This window comes from Capra hircus, chromosome 5 (genome assembly GCF_001704415.2).
Source record: "Capra hircus breed San Clemente chromosome 5, ASM170441v1, whole genome shotgun sequence".
NCBI lineage: Eukaryota > Metazoa > Chordata > Mammalia > Artiodactyla > Bovidae > Capra > Capra hircus.
In genome coordinates this window covers 63,890,169-63,912,299 of record NC_030812.1, presented here as the reverse complement: position 1 = coordinate 63,912,299, position 22,131 = coordinate 63,890,169, and the positions used below count along the sequence as shown (strand labels likewise).

At 39.5% G+C, this 22,131-nt stretch overlaps 1 protein-coding gene across 1 annotated transcript in view; it reads right to left on the bottom strand.

Annotated features, from left to right (window-relative positions):
- UTP20 (UTP20, small subunit processome component) overlaps positions 1-22,131 on the bottom strand; it is an 86,922-nt gene that overhangs the window by 9,763 nt on the left and 55,028 nt on the right. Inside the window, exons 36-54 of the mRNA XM_005680513.3 lie at positions 21,575-21,730; positions 21,115-21,255; positions 20,555-20,692; positions 16,634-16,773; positions 16,303-16,385; positions 13,903-14,195; positions 13,453-13,592; positions 13,119-13,275; positions 9,762-9,860; positions 8,871-9,038; positions 7,341-7,507; positions 6,520-6,661; positions 5,506-5,622; positions 3,948-4,118; positions 3,584-3,715; positions 3,066-3,176; positions 1,004-1,083; positions 494-563; positions 187-369 (exon numbers count right to left, since the gene is read on the bottom strand). Of these exons, the coding sequence (XP_005680570.2) occupies positions 187-369; positions 494-563; positions 1,004-1,083; positions 3,066-3,176; positions 3,584-3,715; positions 3,948-4,118; positions 5,506-5,622; positions 6,520-6,661; positions 7,341-7,507; positions 8,871-9,038; positions 9,762-9,860; positions 13,119-13,275; positions 13,453-13,592; positions 13,903-14,195; positions 16,303-16,385; positions 16,634-16,773; positions 20,555-20,692; positions 21,115-21,255; positions 21,575-21,730 (2,688 nt within the window). The remainder of the gene's footprint in view (positions 1-186; positions 370-493; positions 564-1,003; positions 1,084-3,065; positions 3,177-3,583; positions 3,716-3,947; positions 4,119-5,505; positions 5,623-6,519; positions 6,662-7,340; positions 7,508-8,870; positions 9,039-9,761; positions 9,861-13,118; positions 13,276-13,452; positions 13,593-13,902; positions 14,196-16,302; positions 16,386-16,633; positions 16,774-20,554; positions 20,693-21,114; positions 21,256-21,574; positions 21,731-22,131) is intronic.

The following is a 22,131-nucleotide window of genomic DNA, read 5'->3' as shown; positions in this document are numbered from 1 at the left end:
TGTGGGAAGACAGGAGATTTTTATGTTGTTCTCTATTTGTTGTTACTCTCTATAACTTATTACTAGAATCAAATAAAAACAATAAGGCTACTTGGGAAAAACTAATTCAACAATGTATATGTATTCTTAAAGTATAAACACCAAAAGCTCAGTATTTTTTGCAGTATGACTATAAGCAACCCTGACCTTCTTTGCCCCAAACCAGGTGGTAACCATATCGAAGAGCCAATCTTTTTTCTCAAGGCTGATTTTACTGAGTAAGGATTTGATTGCCATGGATGCCATCTTCTTACACGTGGCAGAGTCATCGTTCACCATCATTAGACAAAGAGGAATAAAGAACATTCCACAGTTCTCATGGAGCAGTCCCTAAAAGAAAACAGATACTTATGAGCACACTGAGACCAGAATTCTCACATATGTCCTACTAAAGGAGGACGAGGGGCTCCCAGGAGCCACAGCTAACAGAGTCTGTCTCTGTGATTCACAGTACCTGAGGGAACGTGTCAAAGAGATAAGCAATCATTTCCAAGGCGGACTCTCTCCCGGTCTCATGTTCATAACTAGGGTAAGAACATCAGAAGGACTTGTTAGTAACTTTAAAATTGACCAATAATTATTTTAAAGAATTTAAAATATTGCCTCAAGGTGCCAGTCTATTTCTTAAAAAGTGGGAAAAAACTCCATTTTCCCAACTTTAATACAGGTACTTATCAGGCTACTTTGCAGTTTAAAATATAACTGTTAGATTTTTACTGTTCTCCTAAGCAGACTTTAAGGACAACTGATGATCAGACCGAACTGAAAAGCAGCTTACAGGACTGCTCTATGAAGCCATGTACAGTGCTTGGCAGTCAAGCCAGTGGTCCATAGAATAGCACCCTGGGAAAATGTGCCATTATGTTTTGACTTTGCTCTTTTCAAGACAGCCCACACATTAAAAGGAGAGGGAACCTACTGCCCCACCCACCACTGCCTTGTATGGTTTATGACTTCAACTTACGTCAGTTGAGCAAGCATGAATTCCAAGTTTGGTCGCAATTTGTCACCCAGAGGATAGTCAAGAATGTATTTCAGAAAAACCTAGAAACAGAAATCACACAAGAGCTTATCTGGAGCCCGTCTCTCCAGGATTCCTTTTTCCTGACCTGCTTTCTGGGACACACTGGTAGGCTATGAATAGTGGGGTGATAAGTTAGGTGAAGTCTGCCTCCTGAGTCCATAACTGTGCCTCTCCCCTCTCCTCCCACTTCACTTCCTCAGGTCCTGCCTGGTGAAGAGTCAAGCCCTGGCCCACCATGAGCCTGGATGTTTAGAGCTCCAAATCTCAGCTCACACCCTGGCAGCTCATCACTCTGAAAAGAGGCTTTGGTGAACTGAGTATGGACTGTGGTTCAACCCCATATTTCTCCTGAAATAAGACTTCCCTGGTGGCTCAGATAGTAAAGCCTCTGTCTACAATGTGGGAGACCCAGGTTCGAGCCCTGGGTTGGGAAGATCCCCTGGAGAAGGAAATGGCAATCCACTCCAGTACTATTGCCTAGAAAATCCCATGGACAGAGGAGCCTGGCAGGCTGCAGTCTATGGGGTCGCAAAGAGTTGGACACAACTGAGTGACTTCACTTCACTTGACTTCACTTCAAGAATAGCAATAATAGCGATAGTAATAATAACCATTGCATTTACTGAATATCTTCTGTGTGTCAAGCACGGGATGAAGTGTTGCTCAGTTGGTTTTCATACTCCCTTAAGAAGTAGATATGACCCCTTTTACAGATGAAGAGAATGGAACGGGCACAGAAGCTAAGTAACTTGCTCAGGTGATAGTACCAGAATCCCATGCCTAGTGTATCTACATCCAAAGGCTCTGGTTTCAGAGCCTTCAAACTGCTGTATTATTCAGCTTCCTTTATTAATAAGCTGTGAGAACTAAGCACACCATTAACCTTTCCAAAGCCTGTTTTTCCGTCAACCATAAAACGGTGGTACTGTTTCCTTTGAAGGGAAGTTACAAATAGAAGCCGTGTATGTAAAGTGCTGGGCGTGCAGCTAGTGCTTAATAAACAGCACCTGGCCCTCCTGCTTCCTAAATAAGTTAACTTTCTCTGAAGATAGCCTCAGCAGCCCAGCCCTCCTTTACCTCCGAGTTCATATTTGCAATTCAGAACCTTCTATTTCCTGGGTTGATATGTGGTCATATTATCAGGACAGATTTATGAAAACAAACCTGCTAATGTCATTCCTCTGCCTACTGATTTCAATGACTTTTTGTTATTCTTAGAACAAAGTCCTAAATCTTTAACAAGACTACAAGGTCTTGCCATATCTGGCACCTTCAACAAGCTAAGCTCTTACCCACCTCAAGGCTCATCTTCCAGCCTGCAAGGCTAAGCCTTATTCTTTCCTCAAATTCTGCTTACATGCCAATCCTCAGGAAAGCTTTCCCTCACTGTCCCACTAGGGTGGTCTTCCACTGTGTCATATGGTTCTTCCATATTTTGTAGACTTTAAGAAGTACAGTTTTCCACATTTTAACATATCAGACTGAAATTGAGATGTCTTACAATGAATGGCATCATACCACTATGTCAAAGTTTTTTTCCTTCTCTGAGGTATAATGGTGTATCTTTAAGTGATGAAATAGAAATATGACAGTATTGTTTTCCTCATGGCACTTACAATGATTATAATTAAATAACCATTCATGGGATTTCTTTTTTTTTTTTTCATTTGTGGGATTTCTGCTTTGTGTGTGTCTGCTATAGGACATACAGGGACTCTGACGGGACCACCATATGGAAATCTTTCTTGCAGGTTACCATGCCGCTGAGGAAAATGTATTTCTTCATCCATCGGAAATATGCCACATAAGTGCTATACTCAAAATGCTCCTTATACTGAAAAACAGCCCTGTACTTGGTATGTGAATGGGCTCCTGAGTCTCAGAATCAAGCAACAGCATGACACAAAGTTTTCAGAATTCAAGCAGTGTTGACATCTCTCTACCTAAAAACCAAACAGAGAAGGAAGGGCCCAACCATGGGAACAAACTTCTCTCCACAAACCTGTCTGCACTGGACTCTGGCAGGTTCGCTTTGTGCAGAGATTGCCAGCTTGGATACTTTCCGCATGACATCATCAATTTCTGGGACCAACAACTTTCTTGATAAAATGGCCTAAAACACAAAACGAGAAGACATACTCGTTTCATATTTTACCGCAAATGGCCTCTTGTTTACTAAGCCGACCTGATGTTCAAGTAGCCTCAGGCAGTTTTCAAACATAATGAAAGTATCCCCAAAAGAAAAAGAATATAAACTTAAAAAAATGGTTATAATGGTCAATTTTATGAAATGTACAAGTAAAGTACCTGCCTTTGTACAGAATTCCCTGAAGTGTAATATAGAGCTCATGTTCAAACATTTTGGTAAGTAGCTATGTTAGCTTATAATTAATCAACCAAAAAATAATAATCTTTTTAAGAACTACCTACAGCTAGTCAGAGCACTATGTTCCATGTAATTCTAAATATCTGACATGAGGCTCGTACACTGTACAACCCAACAATCTGGTGATGCCATACCTTTAGAAGACCAAATGCAGTGGCTTGTCTTGTAGTATCATAGATGTCCTCCTCAGCATATGCTAGTAGAACTTGAAGCTGCTTTTGAGTTATCTGGTACGACTTCACTTTCTTCACAAGTATGGTCACACACTGCAAGTCAACAACAGTGAGGTTAACAGAACATCTCACAGATAAGCATCCAGTGTTATGATAAGGACTCAATACAACAGCAATGTTTTTTCACACAGTTTACTAACACTCTGGCCTTACCAAATAAATCTGGAAGAAATTTTGACCAAGACCATAAAGGATGATGAGGAAAATTCACTATGTTGCTAGTCCTGGTCCTGGCTTTTTCTAAGTGCAAGTGAAAACACCTCACCTTGAAACAATTTACCACCAAGTGGAAGTTCTGTCCCCTGGCAGCCCCGAGTTTTGCATAGTCCTTCAGCAAAAGAAAAAGGTGTTTTGTCAGCTGCTCTGCTTTTGTTTCTATAGATGGCAGGGGGAACCTCAAGATCCAGATCAGGCATTGCAAAGCACCTGTGATCACCTGAAAAACAAAAAACAGAGAAAGCCAATCAACTGATGAAGTGACCAAACTCAAGAATTCAGCACCCGAGGCTGTGTAGACTCTGGGCAATCAAGCTGAAGGAATGAAGTGCTCTGGCAGTCTATTCAGGAAGCACTATGCCCGAAGTATAAGAATAAGATAAGGAACTTTCCTCTTTCCTGTTGGAGAAGCACCACACAATGGAAGGTACAGCCCAAGCCAAGTGAGAAAAAGTGCTCACTTACCACATTCTTACCCTACTATGTGTAAATGATTAGATGAGGTGGCTGATTTTAGCATTTTTTTTAAATCACGTTATAAATCCCTTTCCAATTTGCTAGAATGGTTCTTTCATGTAATCCATTCTTATTGAGCTTATGTCACAAGACACTCTACAGAGTGTTAGAAATATGACAATAAAAAGGATGCCATTCTGCATTTAAAGAGTAGATAGCTGACTCAGAAATTAAGCATGAGAACTATGACCTATAATTTGATATAGTTATGTGGAGTGCCAAAGATACGAGAAATGTGCTGGGATCAAGTGACTACAAAAGGATCCCTGAGTCTTCAAGATTATCTAGATCAGGTGGTTCACTTGGCTCAGCTCTACCCAATAGATGCCTACACTCTGATTGCCGGAATGGCCTTATTGGCCTAGATCAGATGAAGACAGAGGAAAGAGCTTAGGAGTCAGAAAAACCAGGGCTTCAATCCCAGTTCTACAGCTTATTACCTGTTTGACTGCAGAGATGTTCCTTTACCTCTTGGCACCTTTACTGTAAAACAGGCCATCTGACAAGGTTGGCAAGGTGTGGGCTTTGGAGTCTGATAGACTGAGGGTCACATCCTAAATCTGTCATAGGCGACAAGTCACTTAGCTAAAGGCCTGGATTTCTCATCTTTGAAGTAGAAGCATAAATAATATATACTTCATGGGCTGTTATGAGGAATCATGGCAGTGAGCAGTAGTGACAAGGAGAAGGAGATGATCACTGCCATGGGGACAGCACCACTTACCATCAGGAAGTTGTAAGGATCAAATGAAACAACTAATGTACCTAGAAGGGCCTTTTTTTTTTTTTTCCGGCCTTATTGAGTGGCATGTGGACCTTCCCAACCAGGGATTGAACCTGTGACCCTTGCATTGGAAGCACGGGGTCTTAACCACTGAACCACCAGGGAAGTGCCTTAGAAGGGCTTTTATAATTAAGAGCTCTCCATTATTATTAAATTGCTATTAAGGGAGCAATTTAATGCACGAACAGAGGTGGTTCATGTTGTTGTAAATGTCTTTAAAAACTCAATCACCCTGTGAAGCATGAGCCTAGAAACAAGTTTTAGGTATTCTGCACAACACAGGTCCTGTGAAGCAACAGATGCTCACCTTCACATCCATGGAACCCAGGCAGTCTATGAGGAGAGACACAAAAGGATCCAACATTTCCAGGACATGTTCACTTGAAGACTTGACCTTGGAGGTCTTCAGACTAAGGTGCAACAGCTAGAAGTTTTAAAAAGATACTTCATAAGAATGAGGTTAGGCGTAAGAATAAGATTAAGACTAAGGGCATAAGAATGAGGTTAAGGTGAAATGATTTTGAGACTAATGTGAAAAGTTAAGATGCTTCTATTTGAAATCAGAAAAAGTGCAAAGAAAAGGGAACCACCTGGGAGAGTCTCAGTAAATGGAGAAAGTGGGAGCTTACCATGCAGCTGAGATTTGAAGTTCATTTAAGAAGTGGTTATTGCTCAGCATCTACTTTGATTCTATGCACTGGCCCAGCATGAAGGATGTGGCAATAAACCAAGATGGGCAGGGTCCTGGCCCTGATGGATCTTGGCCAGGAAGACAGACTCTAGGGAATAATTCACTATAAAAGGAGGGTGCTTTGAGAGTTCTGTGGGGACCTGGGCAGAGGGAGGAATAGATGGTGAGGTACTGGGGTGGGAAAAGTGTAGTGACTCCAGAGAACGGAAGGGAAGCCCTGCATCCAGCATGAGGCCATTCCCCTTTGGCCCAAATGAAAGACAGGCTCTCTCCTGGGAAAATGGGAGCCAATGAAGGATGAAAAAAATATATACAATAAAATGATCAAACTTGTGTTTTCAAACCTCACCATCTTTTTAAAAGATTTAAGAGTAGTTCAGAGGTACAAACTCACAGGCAAAGCAACAGTGAAAGCACTGTAAATATTAGGTCAGAATCACTAATTCTGAGAAAGTTCTACCGTCAAAATAAGTAACAAATAGTAAATGGACCAAGGTACCTTAAAACGAATTCCATAATTTATGGTAAAAAGTGTTTCCAGAGGAAATGAGCGGTAATGGACACTCAGCAGAGGATTAAAAGGCACAGACTCACTGTGGGCCACAAGTCTTACTTAAGGTTAATTCTTACCCGAAGCCCAGACTCAATAAATATGTGCATGTTGGTTTTCTTGCTCACGACAGCTTTCTGTCCGCCTCGAACTGGAGTTGGGGGGAGCAGAAGACAGCTCTGGGGTGGCAGGCGTGGATCTGGTGCGGGGGCTGCTGGATTTCTGTCAATCAAATGGAATGAAAACCAGTGGAAACAAACACATTGAGATGCTGCATCCCCAAAAGCTACTGTCTCTTTCTGGTGACGAGCCTCCAGCACCAAATACTGTGCTCTTGGCTGTGGGGGTTTTTCTCCCTTAACCATGAGACACAGAAGGGATGATCAGGTTGCTGATCAAAGTTTCAGAGGAGGTGAACGCACATCTAAGTTAAAATCAACAGCAAGAGGATGCTCCCTTTGACTTCTGAAAACAAATGCCAAGGAGTCTTTCTTAGAACACCCCAGAAGCAAAATCCAAAAGAAGTTCACAAATAGGTATTTAAAAATCTTTGGAGGTCTAAGACTCTGTTTGGTCAGAACAAGAAGTATATATTTAAAATCTACCCTAACTTGGACTGAATAAATATCTAAAAAGTGGTGGCAGAGAAATGTTAAAATAATTGGTTGCCTTCACAGCTACTTCATTCAGCAGAAAAATAATCTTGTGTTGACATGTATCACTTGGAAGGACCTCAGTCCAAATACCACAAAGTAGTACCATCTCACAGCTCAGATAAATATACCCTTTTTTTTTCTCTTTTACTAAAGCCAGTTATTAAATGAATCCACTTAAGATGCTGAGAACTGAATGGCTTATTTGAAGCAAGCACCTAAAGGATACTTGTTTTTTTCAAACTTACTTTTCTTTCTGTGTTAACAGGGGGAGATTTTCGCTGACCAAACCATAACTAAGCAACAGAATGGATTCTGCTGTCATTTCCTGGTTTACAAGTAATCCTGCTATGATTCGGCGTAAGGTTTCGTGAACTTTCCGGGCCAGTTTTAAACTTGTGGTATTTTGCAAGATCTAAAGGCAAACACAAATGCATGCTGAGGTGACAGAACGGCATTTTGATTTGTTACAACAGTAGTTTTATATATTATTTTTAAAATGTTTTTTCCTAACTAAAAATGAAACATTTTAAATAAAATTTCAAATGCAAGTATAACATAAAATCAAATTTACCCATGACCTCATCACCAGAAATAATCACTGCCATTAGTGTATGCCTCTGGAGTTTTTGGGCCTCCTCTGTATTCTCTTTGTTGTTGAGGTCTGGGCACAGGGCTGGAGATAGGACGTGACCCTTGGAAGATGCCAGCCTTCCAAGTACATTGAATGCAGTGATTTACAGACAAGCACATACACATCAACACAATGCAGTCACTCCTCACAGGAAACCATGCTAATGAAGACAGATGATTGCCAAGTCTCAGGGCTGGATATTAGGTATTGGGCCAAATCAGAGGAACTTAATGGGAGCTTAGCACCATCACCCCAGGAAAACACTCAGCGTGTCACAGCTAGTCCTCTGCATAGGACATGGTATTAGTAACTTTCATTACCTTGAAGGGACTTGATAATTTACATGGAAAACGTGTGCTTTGTTGACTCTTTTTCATCTTAAAAACGTATCTAATGTTCTTAGATCAGGCTCAGATAAGCTAAATGTATTTCAGGAACAATTAGGGAGTGAATCTAGCATCAAAGCATGTGGAATTAGTTGATTTACATCATTAGATAGGGTTTTTTGCTCTAGGTTTAGAATGTAAAACTGTAATAAAGTGAATTAATAATGCTTGTTGAATGTTCACCCCTGCAACAGGCACAGTGAGCACTCTGAAGGCAGGTAAATTACAGTCCCTGCCCAACAGGAGGCAGAATGAAAATGGAAAGAATGTGAGCTTTGAAATTCCAGCTTCAGAAAGATCTGGCATGAAATCCTGGCTCTTCTCCTTATTCAAGTTTCTTTCTACCTTTTTGAGCCTGAATTTTCTCGTGTGTCAGATGGAAGTACTGTCAGTCTCAGGGACGGCTGTGCAGATTAGAAGACATAATGAAGCACAGCGCTAAGAACACAGCGATATGTTCAATGAATGCTGGTTCTCATCCTCTTGGCAATCTGGGAGCAGCAGTCTCCCTCCAAAGGCTGTTCTCAGTTACCGATGGACTCAGCTGTGTAATCCACCTATCATTCAATTTCTGTTGCCCTTGCTTCTGCATCTCATGGTTCACATCTGACTCCTGGATCAGAATGCCCATCTCAGGGCTGCCAGACACATGGTACTCGTGTTCTTAGTACTAAAGTGAATCACGATGCTCAAGGCTCTTTTCAAGAACTCAAGACACTGAAAGGTGGTGATTCCCTATATTACATTCAAGTCTTTACCTCTTTCAGTGGAAGGATAAGTTTTGTAACCTGATCTTTTCCTACAAACTTGCCCAAAATTTCATAAGAATCGTAACTCTTGCTTCTTCGTGCCTCCATGACCTTGGAGAGGATCTGCTTTACTTCCTTCTCTTCAGCAACGGCACCAAACAACTCGTGGTTAAAAATCTTTAAAAGGAAAAAGCTAGATGGTAATTATGTACACTCAAGCAAGATATGCCAACATAAGCAGTCTCTGCTTATGGTTAATTTCTATTAGATTTCACTTTTTTTCAATGTAGCTTAGAGACCAATTACAGAAACACTTCAAGATTTATACCAATGGAAAACAAAAGAATACTACATAGATTTACATATATAACTATATAACATACAAACAGGGACTTTTTTTGATATTACCAAAAGGTACCTTAATTTCCCTTTAAGAAAGTCTCATGATATTTGATATTTAATTATCAAAATTAATTCATTTAAAAACACAGTATCTAAACTTTTAATATATAAACAAAAGATTGTGTGCCAAACTTAGTGTCTTTCTAACCCACCCTCCAAATTACTGTATTATCCAATTTTAAAAGTTGAGTGTTACTAATTTTTCACTATTATACATACAGCTCTGGTGAATATACATTTGTACAAACCCCAGATCACACCTGATTATACCAACTCAGGACCTACAGCAGGGCGCCCATCTCATGTCACTTGAATCTTAGCTTTTTAAACCTCTTCCAGCCTAAGAGGTGAGATAGTACACTATTTTCATATTTATGTTTTATATTTATTATATGTTTATATGTTTGTTTATAGGCTATTATTGTCTTATTTTGTGAAATGATTTGTGTTCTTTGAACTCTTAAAAAAAAAATCAGAATTCCTTTCTCTAAATCTTACCTCAATCATTATATCCAAACAAGAGTCCAAACTCCCGACTTGGAGCTTGTTGGCGAGGCCTTGCAGCAACATATAGACAGTGAAAGTCAGCACATGAACCTGAAGTGAGATATATGAGAAGAGCACAGATGGTCAGGACCACCACAGTAGGAAGAACAAGATCCAGGAGGACTGCAAAGGGTACACTCTGATTATATATCTGTCAGCATTGCAGGAAGCTTTGCTAAATGACACATATTTATATCAGGGTCTAAAGTCCTTTAGCCAAATGGTCACTTTGTAGAAAAGATACTCAGAAACACATCACATGCACAGGGTCTATCACTGTGACCAAATCAGGCCAATCATTTATAAAGAACAGCATGCATGCTAATTTGCTTCAGTCATGTCTGACTCCATGGGATGGATTCTCCAGGCAAGAATACTGGAGTGGGATGCCAGGCCCTCCTCCAGGGGATCTTCCCAACCCAGGGATTGAACCTAGTCTCTAATGTCTCCTGCACTGGCTGGAGGGTTCTTTACTATTAGCACCACCTAGGAAGTCCATAAAGAACAGCACAAGTCTTGAACTTTTAAAAACCAACCTCTGAATTAAGGAGCCTACACGAAGAAAACAAGTTTCTGCCCTGTTAACAGTGATCACACCTAACGTTCCTTAGAGCTTACTATGGGCTAGACACTGTATTACTACTCACATGTACTATATCGTTTATTCCTCACTCACTCTATCTATGGTGTAGGAGAAATAGCATCAGTGCTTTCACTTGAGGAAGCTGAGACACAAAAAGGTCAAGCAACTTGCCCAAGGTTACAGGAACAGGAAGTGGTGAAGTCAGGATCTGAAAGCAGATGGTGCCAGAGTATACACAGAATACGTTCTCTACACTGCTTCCACTGCTGTAAGTTATCAAGGTAAACAGGTAATGACCATGTGCTAAGAAAATACACTTGGCTGTCAATATACAGACTGTATTTTAAAGGCATAATTTCATATATATCCACTTACGATCTTTAAGTACCTTTAATATATTTAAAGTGTTTGCTGAAGACGCTGGACGCATGGAACCACTACTGGGGAAGAACACCAGAGTGCAAGTACCACCAAACTTCCAGTCAGTTTACCCCTGTTTTCTATATGGCTATCCCCAAGCCAATATGGAAATCATGCTAGGATTCAGAGAAGTCTATGAGAAGACCTGTGGCTTTAGGAATAGGAGAGAAAACTCAAGAATGTTCCAAGAGAATAAGGAAATCTGTTTTTGTTTTTCTTTTCTCCATTTCCAACACCCCAAGGATCCTGTGGTGATGGTGGCAGTGGCCTAGACATAGGGGCTGCAGCAGCCACAACTCTGCAGGGAGACCTTCCTTTCCTTCAGTGGGACTGCAATTTGGAAAGGGTGGGCCCACAAGCTGCTTTTCTCCTCTCCAACTTGCCACTGCCTAGCCTCTGTGTGGTTACAGCTGTGGGAAGTGTGTGGTAAAGTAGGAGAAACAGCCCCAGCTTGTAGCTGGAGATCTGAAACATGGAAAAATAAAGTGTTAACAAAGAATCAGAAGATATAAGGAACTAAGGAAACTTGAGAAGTGAAAAGAAAAATAACTGACGTAAGAAAATTTACTGGATGGGTCCAACAGCAGGATGGATGGAGATTAAGAGGAAGGAGTCGGTGAACTAATATGAATCAACAGAAATTATGTAATCTAAACAGAAAGGAAGAAGACTGAAAAACAAATGTGAAGCACGCATCAGGGGTGGACGCTGCTGCTGCTTAGTTGCTTCAGTTGTGTCCAACTCTGTGTGACCCCATGGAATGTAGCCTGCCCGGCTCCTCTGTTCATGGGAATTCTCAGGCAAGAGTACCAGAGTGGATTGCCATGCCCTCCTCCAGGGGATCTTCCTGACCCAGGGATCAAATCTGGGTCTCCTGCATTGCAGGCAGAGTCTCTATCGCTGAGCCACCAGGGAAGCCCCCAGGGATGGATGGGACCCTTCAAAAAAGTCTAATATACAGTTCACTGAAGTCCCAGAAGACAAGAAAGAATGCAGTGCAGAAAAGTGTTTGAAGAAATAACAGCTGAAAACTTTCCAAAGTGACCAAGAAGCTCAACAAACCTCAAACAGGGTAAAACCAAAGAAATCTGTGCTCATAATCCAACTGCTGGAAAAGAAAAAGCCTTTGAAGCTGCCAGAGAAAAATAACGTGTTACTCAGAGGGGAAGAACAAATTTATCAGAAAGGCCAGAAAAAGCGGCATGACATTTTCACAGTGCTGAAAGGAAGAGAAATAGCTGTCAACGCGGAAGTGTATGTCCTTCAGGAAAGAAGGTGCAACAAAGACAGTCACAAGGCAAAGAAAACAAACAGGGTCTGCCGCCACCACACGTGTCCTACATGCTTGTCTAGACCAAAGGGAAATGATACCAGAAGAAATCTGGAAATTCAGAAATGAAGAAAAAGCAGTAGAAACAATAAGAATCTGAGGATTAAAAACAAAACTCTGCGCTGCACTCGCTGTCTGCAGTGGCCCACACTCTTGTCTGCGGAGCATGCTTCTCTCTGAATCTGAATAAGTCTACTTCTTACCTATCAAAACAAAACAAAGCAAAACAGCTCTAACACTGCCTGATAAGTTTTCAACATATGGTGAAGTAATACATAAACAACTATTAAACAAAGGAAGGGTGAAGGGATCTGTATTTTTACATTCCACTTGAAGTAGTAAAATATTGACTCTAAACAGATTATTAAAAATTAAATATAGTTATGGTAACCTAGAGCAACCACCCTACCAGGAGTCTTGGCTGGTTACTTCAGAAAAACAAGCTGTAGTGTTTCTCAAACTTTCGATCACTTGGGGATCTTTAAAAATGCAGATTGTATAGGTCAGGGCTAAGGTCCTGATTGTTCTCCTAACAAGTTCCCAGGTGCTGCTGATGCCATGTGTCCAAGGCCCACATTTAGGAGCAGCAAGACAGCCAGGTAACTACTCAGAGAGCTCTGCATTCCACCTGGTGCTCTTACTAACTTCATGACATGTATGTTTCAACTCAAAACAAATTTTTATTGTTCACATTTGTGGCAATACATTCAACAAGAATTTTATTAAGAACTCACGGAATACAAAACCTGGTATCAAGTGATTCGAGAGAAAATCCAGATTCTTCCAAAAAATAAAAAGGCTTTTTAAAAACTAGATTTTTTAAAATATGGACTAGAAATTTTTAAATATTCTTGCTTGCACTCTTAGTACATCAACTTTGCAAAAGATAGACCCAAAGTACCATGACTTAGTGTTCAAAGTGCAACTATGTGAACTCCAACCCAATCTGAATATAAAAATACATGGTGCAATTTACCTGATAGCCACGCACAAGTGTAGTCTGTAATTCTTTTAAAATATATTGTAGATAATGCACACCCAGGTCCTCTATTATTTTTGCAAGGGTGCTGCGTGCAATGTCTCTGATTTCCTGTGCTCTGTTCTTGAGGAGGGCACACACTTTCAGCAAAATACTAGAACATGAGTTGAAAATCTAATTAGCAGAAACAAATAAAAATACAAATATCCTTTTGTTTCCTAATTACTCATAATCCAAATTATTCCAGTTAGGATTCTAAATTACAGCCAACTGTGACAGTGCTTCTCTAACAAAAAAGAAGAACCAATTTCTGATTTGTCACATAACATACCTTGGCAGATTAGTTTCCATAACTTCTCTTGGAAGGGACTGCATTAGTTTAACCATGGCAAAAGCTAAAGGAACTCGAACCACTTCCTCATCATTCACAACCTTCGATTTTATGAGTTTGTGTTCTTCGTCTCTTTTAGTCTGTAAGAAAATAAATAAATAAACTGAAACAAAAATAAATGGATTAGGGACCTACCAACACTACAACCTTGCAGCTGAAAAATTATCTACCGGTATCAAAATGATCATGAAGAAGGATCATTACTCCCTTAGCTGCAGGAGAGGAATCTGAAGATGAGGAGATAAGAGAAGGAAAGTGAAACGTGTAATGTAGAGAAAAAGAAAATCCAAAAGCTGATGTCAACCCACACAGTTAGGAGCCTCAGTCTGATACGGCCCCACAGACACCCGAGTTCAAAAAGACCTGCTGGGTCCCAGACAGAGTGATTACCGTAGATGCCAGGCATTTATGGAGCCTGGGCAGGATGTCCCCAGTTATGGTTCCTTGGATATTTTTAATTGTTCTCTCTAATTCTTCCTTATTCCGAGGAAGGAAGGAGATGGACTTTGTGATACACTCAGATTCCTTAGCCGCTGTCCCTTCATAAACAGCTGGGTCAGGGTTCTCTGGCTCTTCATTCTTGTCCGACAAAGTCTTATTACATTCATCCTCCTTCTCATCCTCATCCATATGCTCTAATTCCATGGCTTCGTGCTCTGGCAACTCAATCGCTTCTGTGGTATCTATGTTTAGTAAACAACAAAAGTCAACTTAGATAAGGAAACAACACAGTTGTGTTAAGTAGTCTTTTCTACCAACATCTAATAAAAAAAATCACCAACTACAAGGGCACGATAAAGACTGAGGAAACAGAAGTAAATGAGAGTGTTACGGCTCTTTACTTTCTTACAATTTAGTCTAATGAGGAATAGAGGCAAGTAAACTGATAATTATAAAAAAGAGTGGAATAGCAAGTACAGGGTACTTGAGGAACACATGGAGAGGCTGGGAAAAATGTTTCTAAAGCTTCCAAAGTACTGTGGTTCAGTTCAGTTCAGGGGCTTAGTTGTGTCCAACTCTTTGCCACCCCATGGACTGCAGCACACTAGGCCTCCCTGTCCATCATCGACTCCCAGAGCCTACTCAAACTCATGTCCATCAAGTAGGTGATGCCATCCAACCATCTCATCCTCTGTCGTCCCCTTCTCCTCCCGCCTTCAGTCTTTCCCAGCATCAGGGTCTTTTCAAATGAGTCAGTTCTTCGCATCAGGTGGCCAAAGGATTGGAGTTTCAGCTTCAGCATCAGTCCTTGCAGTAAATATTCAGGACTGATTTCCTTTAGAATGGACTGGTTGGCTCTCCTTGCAGTCCAAGGGACTCTCAAGAGACTTCTCCAACACCACAGTTCAAAAGCATCAATTCTTCGGCACTCAGCTTTCTTTATAGTCCAACTCTCACATCCATACATGATTACTGGAAAAACCATAGCTTTGACTAGACGGACCTTTGTTGGTAAAGTAATGTCTCTGCTTTCTAATATGCTGTCTAGGTTGATCATAGCTTTTCTTCCAAGGAGCAAGCATCTTTTAATTTCATGGCTGCAGTTACCATCCACAGTGATTTTGGAGCCCAAGAAAATAAAGTCTGTCAGTGTTTTGTTTCCCCATCTACTTGCCATGAAGTGATGGGACCAGATGCCAAGATCTTCGTTTTCTGAATGTTGCGTTTTAAGCCAACTTTTTCACTCTCCTCTTTCACTTTCATCAAGAGGCTCTTTAGTTCCTCTTTGCTTTTACCCTAAGGATGGTATCATTTGCATATCTGAGGTTATTGATATTTCTCCCGGCAATCTTGATTCCAGCTTGTGCTTCATCCAGCCCAGCATTTCGCATGACGTACTCTACATGTAAATTAAATAAACAGGGTGACAATACACAGCCTTGACATACTCCTTTTCCGATTTGGAACTAGTCTGTTGTGCCATGTCCAGTTCTAACTGTTGCTTCTTGACTTGCATACAGATTTCTCAGGAGGCTGGTCAGGTGGTCTGGTATTCCCATCTCTTGAAGAATCTTCCACAGTTTGTTGTGATCTACACAGTTAAAGGCTTTGGCGTAATCAATAAAGCAGAAATAGATGTTTTTCTGGAACTCTCTTACTTTTTCGATGATCCAGTGGATGTTGGCAAAAACCTACATTCTTGAGCATGAATGTAGGCCAACAGGGCTAATGCAGAAACATCCCTTATTACAGGATTCAAGCTGGGCAGTGTGTTGGGGCAAGTCCAGACCTGGCTCTGCTAACAAGCCATGACTAACTACAGTCCATTAATTTAACTCTTGTGAGCTTTGGATTCTTCACCAGTAAACTGGAGATGGTTTACTTGCAAGGGTATTATAAGTATTAAATGTGATAAAATCTCATTTCTGACACTTCATTGACCTTAATAAATAACAGCTATATGTTAGTCTTTGTTTTGTTTACGTGCTGTGCAGCTTTAGGAAAGTTACTTTATATCTGAAATCTCAATTTCTCATATAAAAAATATGGAGTAACTAACACCTAAGGTTCTAGTAAGATTCTTATGAAGACAAATGAGAATTTCTGTGTAAATAACCTATAGCTCAGATTTTTGCCCCATACATTTTAGACTGGACTTCTCTATTGTTAAACCAGTTTTCAGAATACTACTCAAACCATTCATTTTAACTTCCTCCTGACTCATTCACTGGTCAATGCTACAAGAACAGAAAAAGGGATTTAAGCTGAATTTTGCCTTCTTTAATTCATAATAATAAATAACAGAAAAATAGGAAGGAAATTTGGTTTAAGAAAGTTTAAAAAACTTACCCTCTTCACTCTGAAGTTTTCTCATTTGTTCTTCAAGAGTTTTGTGGTCAAAGTGGAATGCTTCTAACACTATCACTAGCAAACTGTTAAAAAAAAATTTCACAGAAACATTCATTTGATTAATAATATCATTTGACTCTTAAAAGAAGTTAGACTTCTAAAAATTAAAATTACTTTTTCCTATTTTAGGTATTTTTTCACTTTAACAAATCTTAGTATCACCTCATTGATACAAATTAAAAGTAAACTGGGATTATAGAAAGGTTATTTCAGAAAGGAATCCAAATTTTACATTTCATAAACAAAACAAAAATAAGAAGTTTGGCCATACCTGACACCCAACTTTTGATTGATCTGTCCCGCCTGTAAGACATGAATGAAATGTTTCAAGTAGTATACATATGTTGACCAAGAGAGATGTCTGCAAACAGCTCCAATGACTTCTGTGGCAGCAATGGTTATATTTTCATGCTGTAAAACAAATCAAGAGCATCAGTAAGAATAAGTATTTGCAAATAAAATACACATACACAGCTAACTTGGTACAATAAAAATCTTAGATAGCAGGTGATCAGAAATTATAGAAAGGAAAGAATGCCCAAACTATGTTAAATAGTTTTCCTCTAGCTCTGGAAAAGCTTCTGTCAATTTCAAATGATATCTTCCTTTCATTAAAGGATTTAACACATTTTAGACTCTATTTCACTCAGACCTCCTTTATAGGTTCAAGCCTACAACTGTGAAGTAAATTCAAGGTACAAAAGTTGATAAATGTTAAATTTAACTGTAGATTGCACTATTGAGCACTCATAAGAACAATGCTTTGGAGACAACTCTTTCAGACCTCATGAAGAAGAGAAGCTGGATTTACTCTCATACCTTAACTAGGAAAGTAGAGAACAATATATGAAACAGTTTTCAGACTTTGAACATCAGTATAGGACAATGACCCCTGACAGAAAAGAAACAAATAAAACGAGCCTTATAACTACCCTCAGTTGATTGTGTGGGGATGACTATCAGGCCATAGCACAGGAGAAGAAACCCCAAAAGAGACCTGTATCTCCTTGAGTTAAGGGGTCAGAGCTCAGGCTGTGGAGCTAGAGTCCGTAGGGCAGAGTACCAGAGAGAAGAGTTCAGAGAGAAAAGCTGCCCAGAGAAAGAGCCCCTTAAGCTTCAGCTGAGAATTGACCAGTACACTCTGAATAAGGAAGAGATGAGGAGAGAACTACCAAAAAGGAAAAGATGCAACAACCATCAAAGACCATACAGGGACGAGAACAGTTCATGTTCCTCTCAGCCAGAGTGAAAACCCTCACGATACACGCAGGCCTGGGTATTCAGGTACTCAGAAGGTTAGTACCTCAGTGGCAGGTTCAAATGAGCACCACACCAAGGGCCACTTGTGCCTAACAGAGCTTAAAAGTGAGCCTCAAAAGGACCAGACTACTCACAAGTAGCCTAACTGCATCTGAAAACAATTCTCAGAAATACTTAAGAGAAATACAAAAATACCCAGCACCTAGCAAAGTCAAATTTATGATGTTTGGCATCTGATAAATAACTACCAAGCATACAAAGAAGCTGAGAAATAAATCTAATAAGAAGAAAAATCAAACAACAGAAGCATAGAAATGACACAGATGACAGCCCTGAAAACAACTGATACAACTGTACTGCATACGATTAAGAAGGGAGAGGAAAGCACGAGCATGTTACGGAGACACATGCGAGGCTTAAGAAAGGCCCAAACTGTACTACAGAGATGGAAAAGACAATTCTGAGGGAAGAGATACTGCATGGGATTAACAGTAGATTACACATGGCAGAAGCAAACACTAGTGAATTTGAAGACATAGTAATAGAAAAATGAAACCAAATGAAACCCAGAAGGAAAAAAAAAGCCTCAGTGAGTTATGGGATATGGGACAATTTGGAATAGCCTAATATATGATGTTATCTCCAAAGACAAGCTGCTACTGCTGCTGCTAAGTTGCTTCAGTCGTGTCTGACTGTGTGTGACCCCATAGATGGCAGCCCACTAGGCTCCCTCGTCCCTGGGATTCTCCAGGCAAGAACACTGGAGTGGGTTGCCATTGCTTTCTCCAATGCATGAAAGTGAAAAGTGAAAGTAAAGTTGCTCAGTCGTATCTGACTCTTAGCAACCCCATGGACTGCAGCCTACCAGGCTCCTCTGTCCATGGGATTTTCCAGGCGAGAGTACTGGAGTAGGGTGCCACTGCCTTCTCCGAAAGACAAGAAGGGGAACCAAAAATATCTTTGAAAAAGTGATGGCAAAAAATTCAAAGTCTGACAAAGACTACAAATCTATAGATCCAAGAAGCTCAGCAAACTCCAGGCACAAAACAGTAAGGCAATAAGGCACCTGATAATCAAATGGCTTAAAACTAGCGATAAAGAGAAAAATGGGTGGGGGGTGGGAGGGGGAAAGAGATGCTCCACTCAGAACAAAGGATGACTTCTTTTGGAAACAGTATAAACGAGAAGTCAGTTTGAAGTATTCTTAAAGTATTAGGGGAAAAAAATCCAAAACCTGTCAAACTAGAATTCCATACCTAGAAACATTATCTTTCAAAAACAAAGATGAGAAAAGACAAACAGGAGCTGAAAGAATTCATTACCAGTAGACCTGCACTACAAAAAATTTAGAGTCTTCCTGTCAGTAGTAAAATGATACAGGGTGATTATCTGGACCCACACAAAGGAATGAAGAACACTCAGAATTATAAACATGGAAACAAATACAAAAGATCTTTTCTTTAGTTTTAAAGATCTCTTTGAAAGATAACTGATGCTTTGAAGCAAAAACAACAGTGTATTATGTGGTTTAAAGCTAACATACAGGTAAAACTTATGAAACAAAAATAGCACAAAGATAACTAACAGGCCAACAGAAGTAAAATAAAATCACTAAAAAAATATCCAGTTAATCCAACAGAAGAAGAAAAGGAGGAAAGAGGAAAAAACGGGACAAATAGAAAATAAATAACAAGATCATAGATTTAAACCCAACCATATTAATAATCATCAAATGCAAATGGTCTGAAACTAATCAAAACGTAGAGACTCTGAGTAAAAAAGCAAGATTCAGCTATATATGCTACCTATAAGAAACCAACTTTAAAAGTAAAAATCACAAATAGGTTAAAAACAATAGAAAGGTATACCAAAGCAATATCAACCAAAGCTAAAACAGTTTATCTTTTCCACCTACACCTCCTTCCTGTTTTACTGCCCTCTATCCCTGAGGTGCTTATTGGCTCCTTAAACTAGAATTTAGGGACTCATTCTTTTACCTACTTAGGAAGTTTAAAAAAATTCTTTAAACATCCTGAAAATACAGAGGGAACCTATCCTTGAACAAAATCATATAATCAAGTCACAAATCCTGCTAGTAGGTCAGTTAGACTTAAATATTTATCAAGTCTTTACTATGTGCAGGCACTGTTCTTAGGCACTGTGTCAGCTGCACAGCTGTGTCCAACCCTTTGTGATCCCATGGACTGTAGCCTGCCCGGCTCCTCTGTCCATGGAATTCTCTAGGCAAGAATATTGGAGTAGGTTGCCATCTCCTTCTCCAGGAGAGCTTCCTGACCTGGTTCTCTTGCATTGCAGGTGGATGCTTTACTGTCTGAGCTACTAGGGAAACCCATTCTTAGGCATACGTTGTATAAACCTGAAGATATTCTAAGTTCAAATATAGGTTCTGACTGTATGTCTCTGAGAGTTATATAACCTCACTTATTCTCAGTTTATTCTCCGTTTATTCTCCTATAAAATAGCAGTAACAGTCCCTACCCCACAGGGTTGAGTTGCTGTGAGGATTAAATCAGAATTGTGCTTATATCTGGTATAGTGCTGAAGAAAGGTAGCTATTGTTTTATTTCATTTCTTACAAGCCATTTGGGAAAATAATGAGAATTAAGGCCTACGATACAAAAATAAAAGTATGACATCTTGGTGATGTGATCATTTCTGTGAAAGGAAATATTCTGTGGTTAGCCTTTGTGAGCTAATAATAGTGAACATAAAATAATAGCCACCATTTTCAGAGCATGTGCCTGGTACAATTTTAAGGGCTTTTATAAGATCTATTTTTAAAAGAACTATTTTAAGTCTCTAATTATGGTGAACAACATCAGTATGGATGCCACCAACCCCACCTACACTTTGCAGAAGTTCTGTCATGGTCCAGGGAAAAATTTACTGGCTTCTACAGCTAAAGCCCTACCTTGAGCATTTTCTCGTCAAAAACTGGTGCCATAGCATAAGGCATGATGTAATTCTGAAGAGATTTAGAAGACAGCACGACTTTGCCTTCCGTTAGTTGTTTTGCCAGTTTCTTCAAGGCTCTTGCTCTTCTGTGGATCTATGAGTTAGATAAAATATAAATTAGCTACTGAATGAGCTCACCAACAATCAGCTCCATTTCAGTATCACATTCCTCTTCGATGAAAAGATTAAAAGAGTGAAATACAGTCCATGTGTTACATGAGCAAACACCTGTGCCTTGATTTGTTTCCAGAGACATAATGCATAGCATTTCTTTACCAATGAATCCCAGAGCATTTAAATTTCTTAGCAAATGGCAGGGAAAGGTAACACTATTATTATGGCTTGTGATACCACCAAGCAAACAAGCATGTGCTATGCAAATCTGATGACCACAAAGACCAAGAAATGAGAAGCTCAAAACTTTTTGGAAAATTAAAATATATCTTTTAAAATGAGAACCGTTGAAATGTTTGTTTCAAAGACAAGGGGGAAAGAAAAAACAGAATTGTCTTCTACCTGAATGTGCTTCATATTCTCAAAGAAGTCCATTTCCGGATCGTGGCAGTCAGTAAGCTGAACCAAGTCTTTAAATTCTGGTTGATTTGGAAAGGTTTGAATTAAACAGGAAAGCAGTGTGGTATAATCCTGTTGAATACTCTGCAAATATTAAGTTAAGAAAAAAAAATTTTTTTTTAAGAATTTGATTAAGTAATACAAAGAAACACCAAAAAGTCATTAGAGTTTTTAAAAAGTAAAACACTGCCAATGTAAAAACAAACTATATAAAATTAGAAATGACTGCTCTCTTCTCCATTCCCACTCCCCTGTTAAAAGTCTGGTAAGTATTTATACAATCAGGTATTTTAATTAAGTGTACTAAGGTTGACTGCTTTTCCACAAATTATAGCAGAAGTACAGGAAAACAAACAAACAAAAAATCCACAGATAACGAGTACTTAATTGCAAACCTCAATACCTCTGTCTGGCTCTTCAATCCTTTCCTCAATTTCTCCAGGAGAGAACGATGAATGATTTCTCTATATTCTTTCTCTGTGACATTCAAAGCAGCAATCTTTTTGATGATATTCATCAAGCACATGCTTGCATTATCACTTAAAGACATGTCTCCTAACTGGACACAGGAAAAAGCCCAAATTATACTGTGCAATAACTGTAATATGGACTATTATTTCCTACTGAAAGAGCTTGTAACATTTAGCCACTCTTCTGTATAAAACTCTCTACTAAGAAATGTCCCACAGGCACTTCACACTTAAGGAAGAACAAATATAGGGGTGTGAGGAACACAGTAAGCGACTTGGAAAATCCATGCTTACTGAAAAAGATTGGTTATTTGAGAAAATACTATGATATGTTCTTTTGTAAAATTACTGATTTTGTCTTTTGAAATTTGGTATTTCGTACATCATGGCTTGTTTTTCTCCCCCCTCCCCCCACTTTTAATTGAAGTATGAGATACAGTTTTTAATTAGCTTTATTTCTCAAAGCAAAGAGAATAAAAGGTTCCCTAAA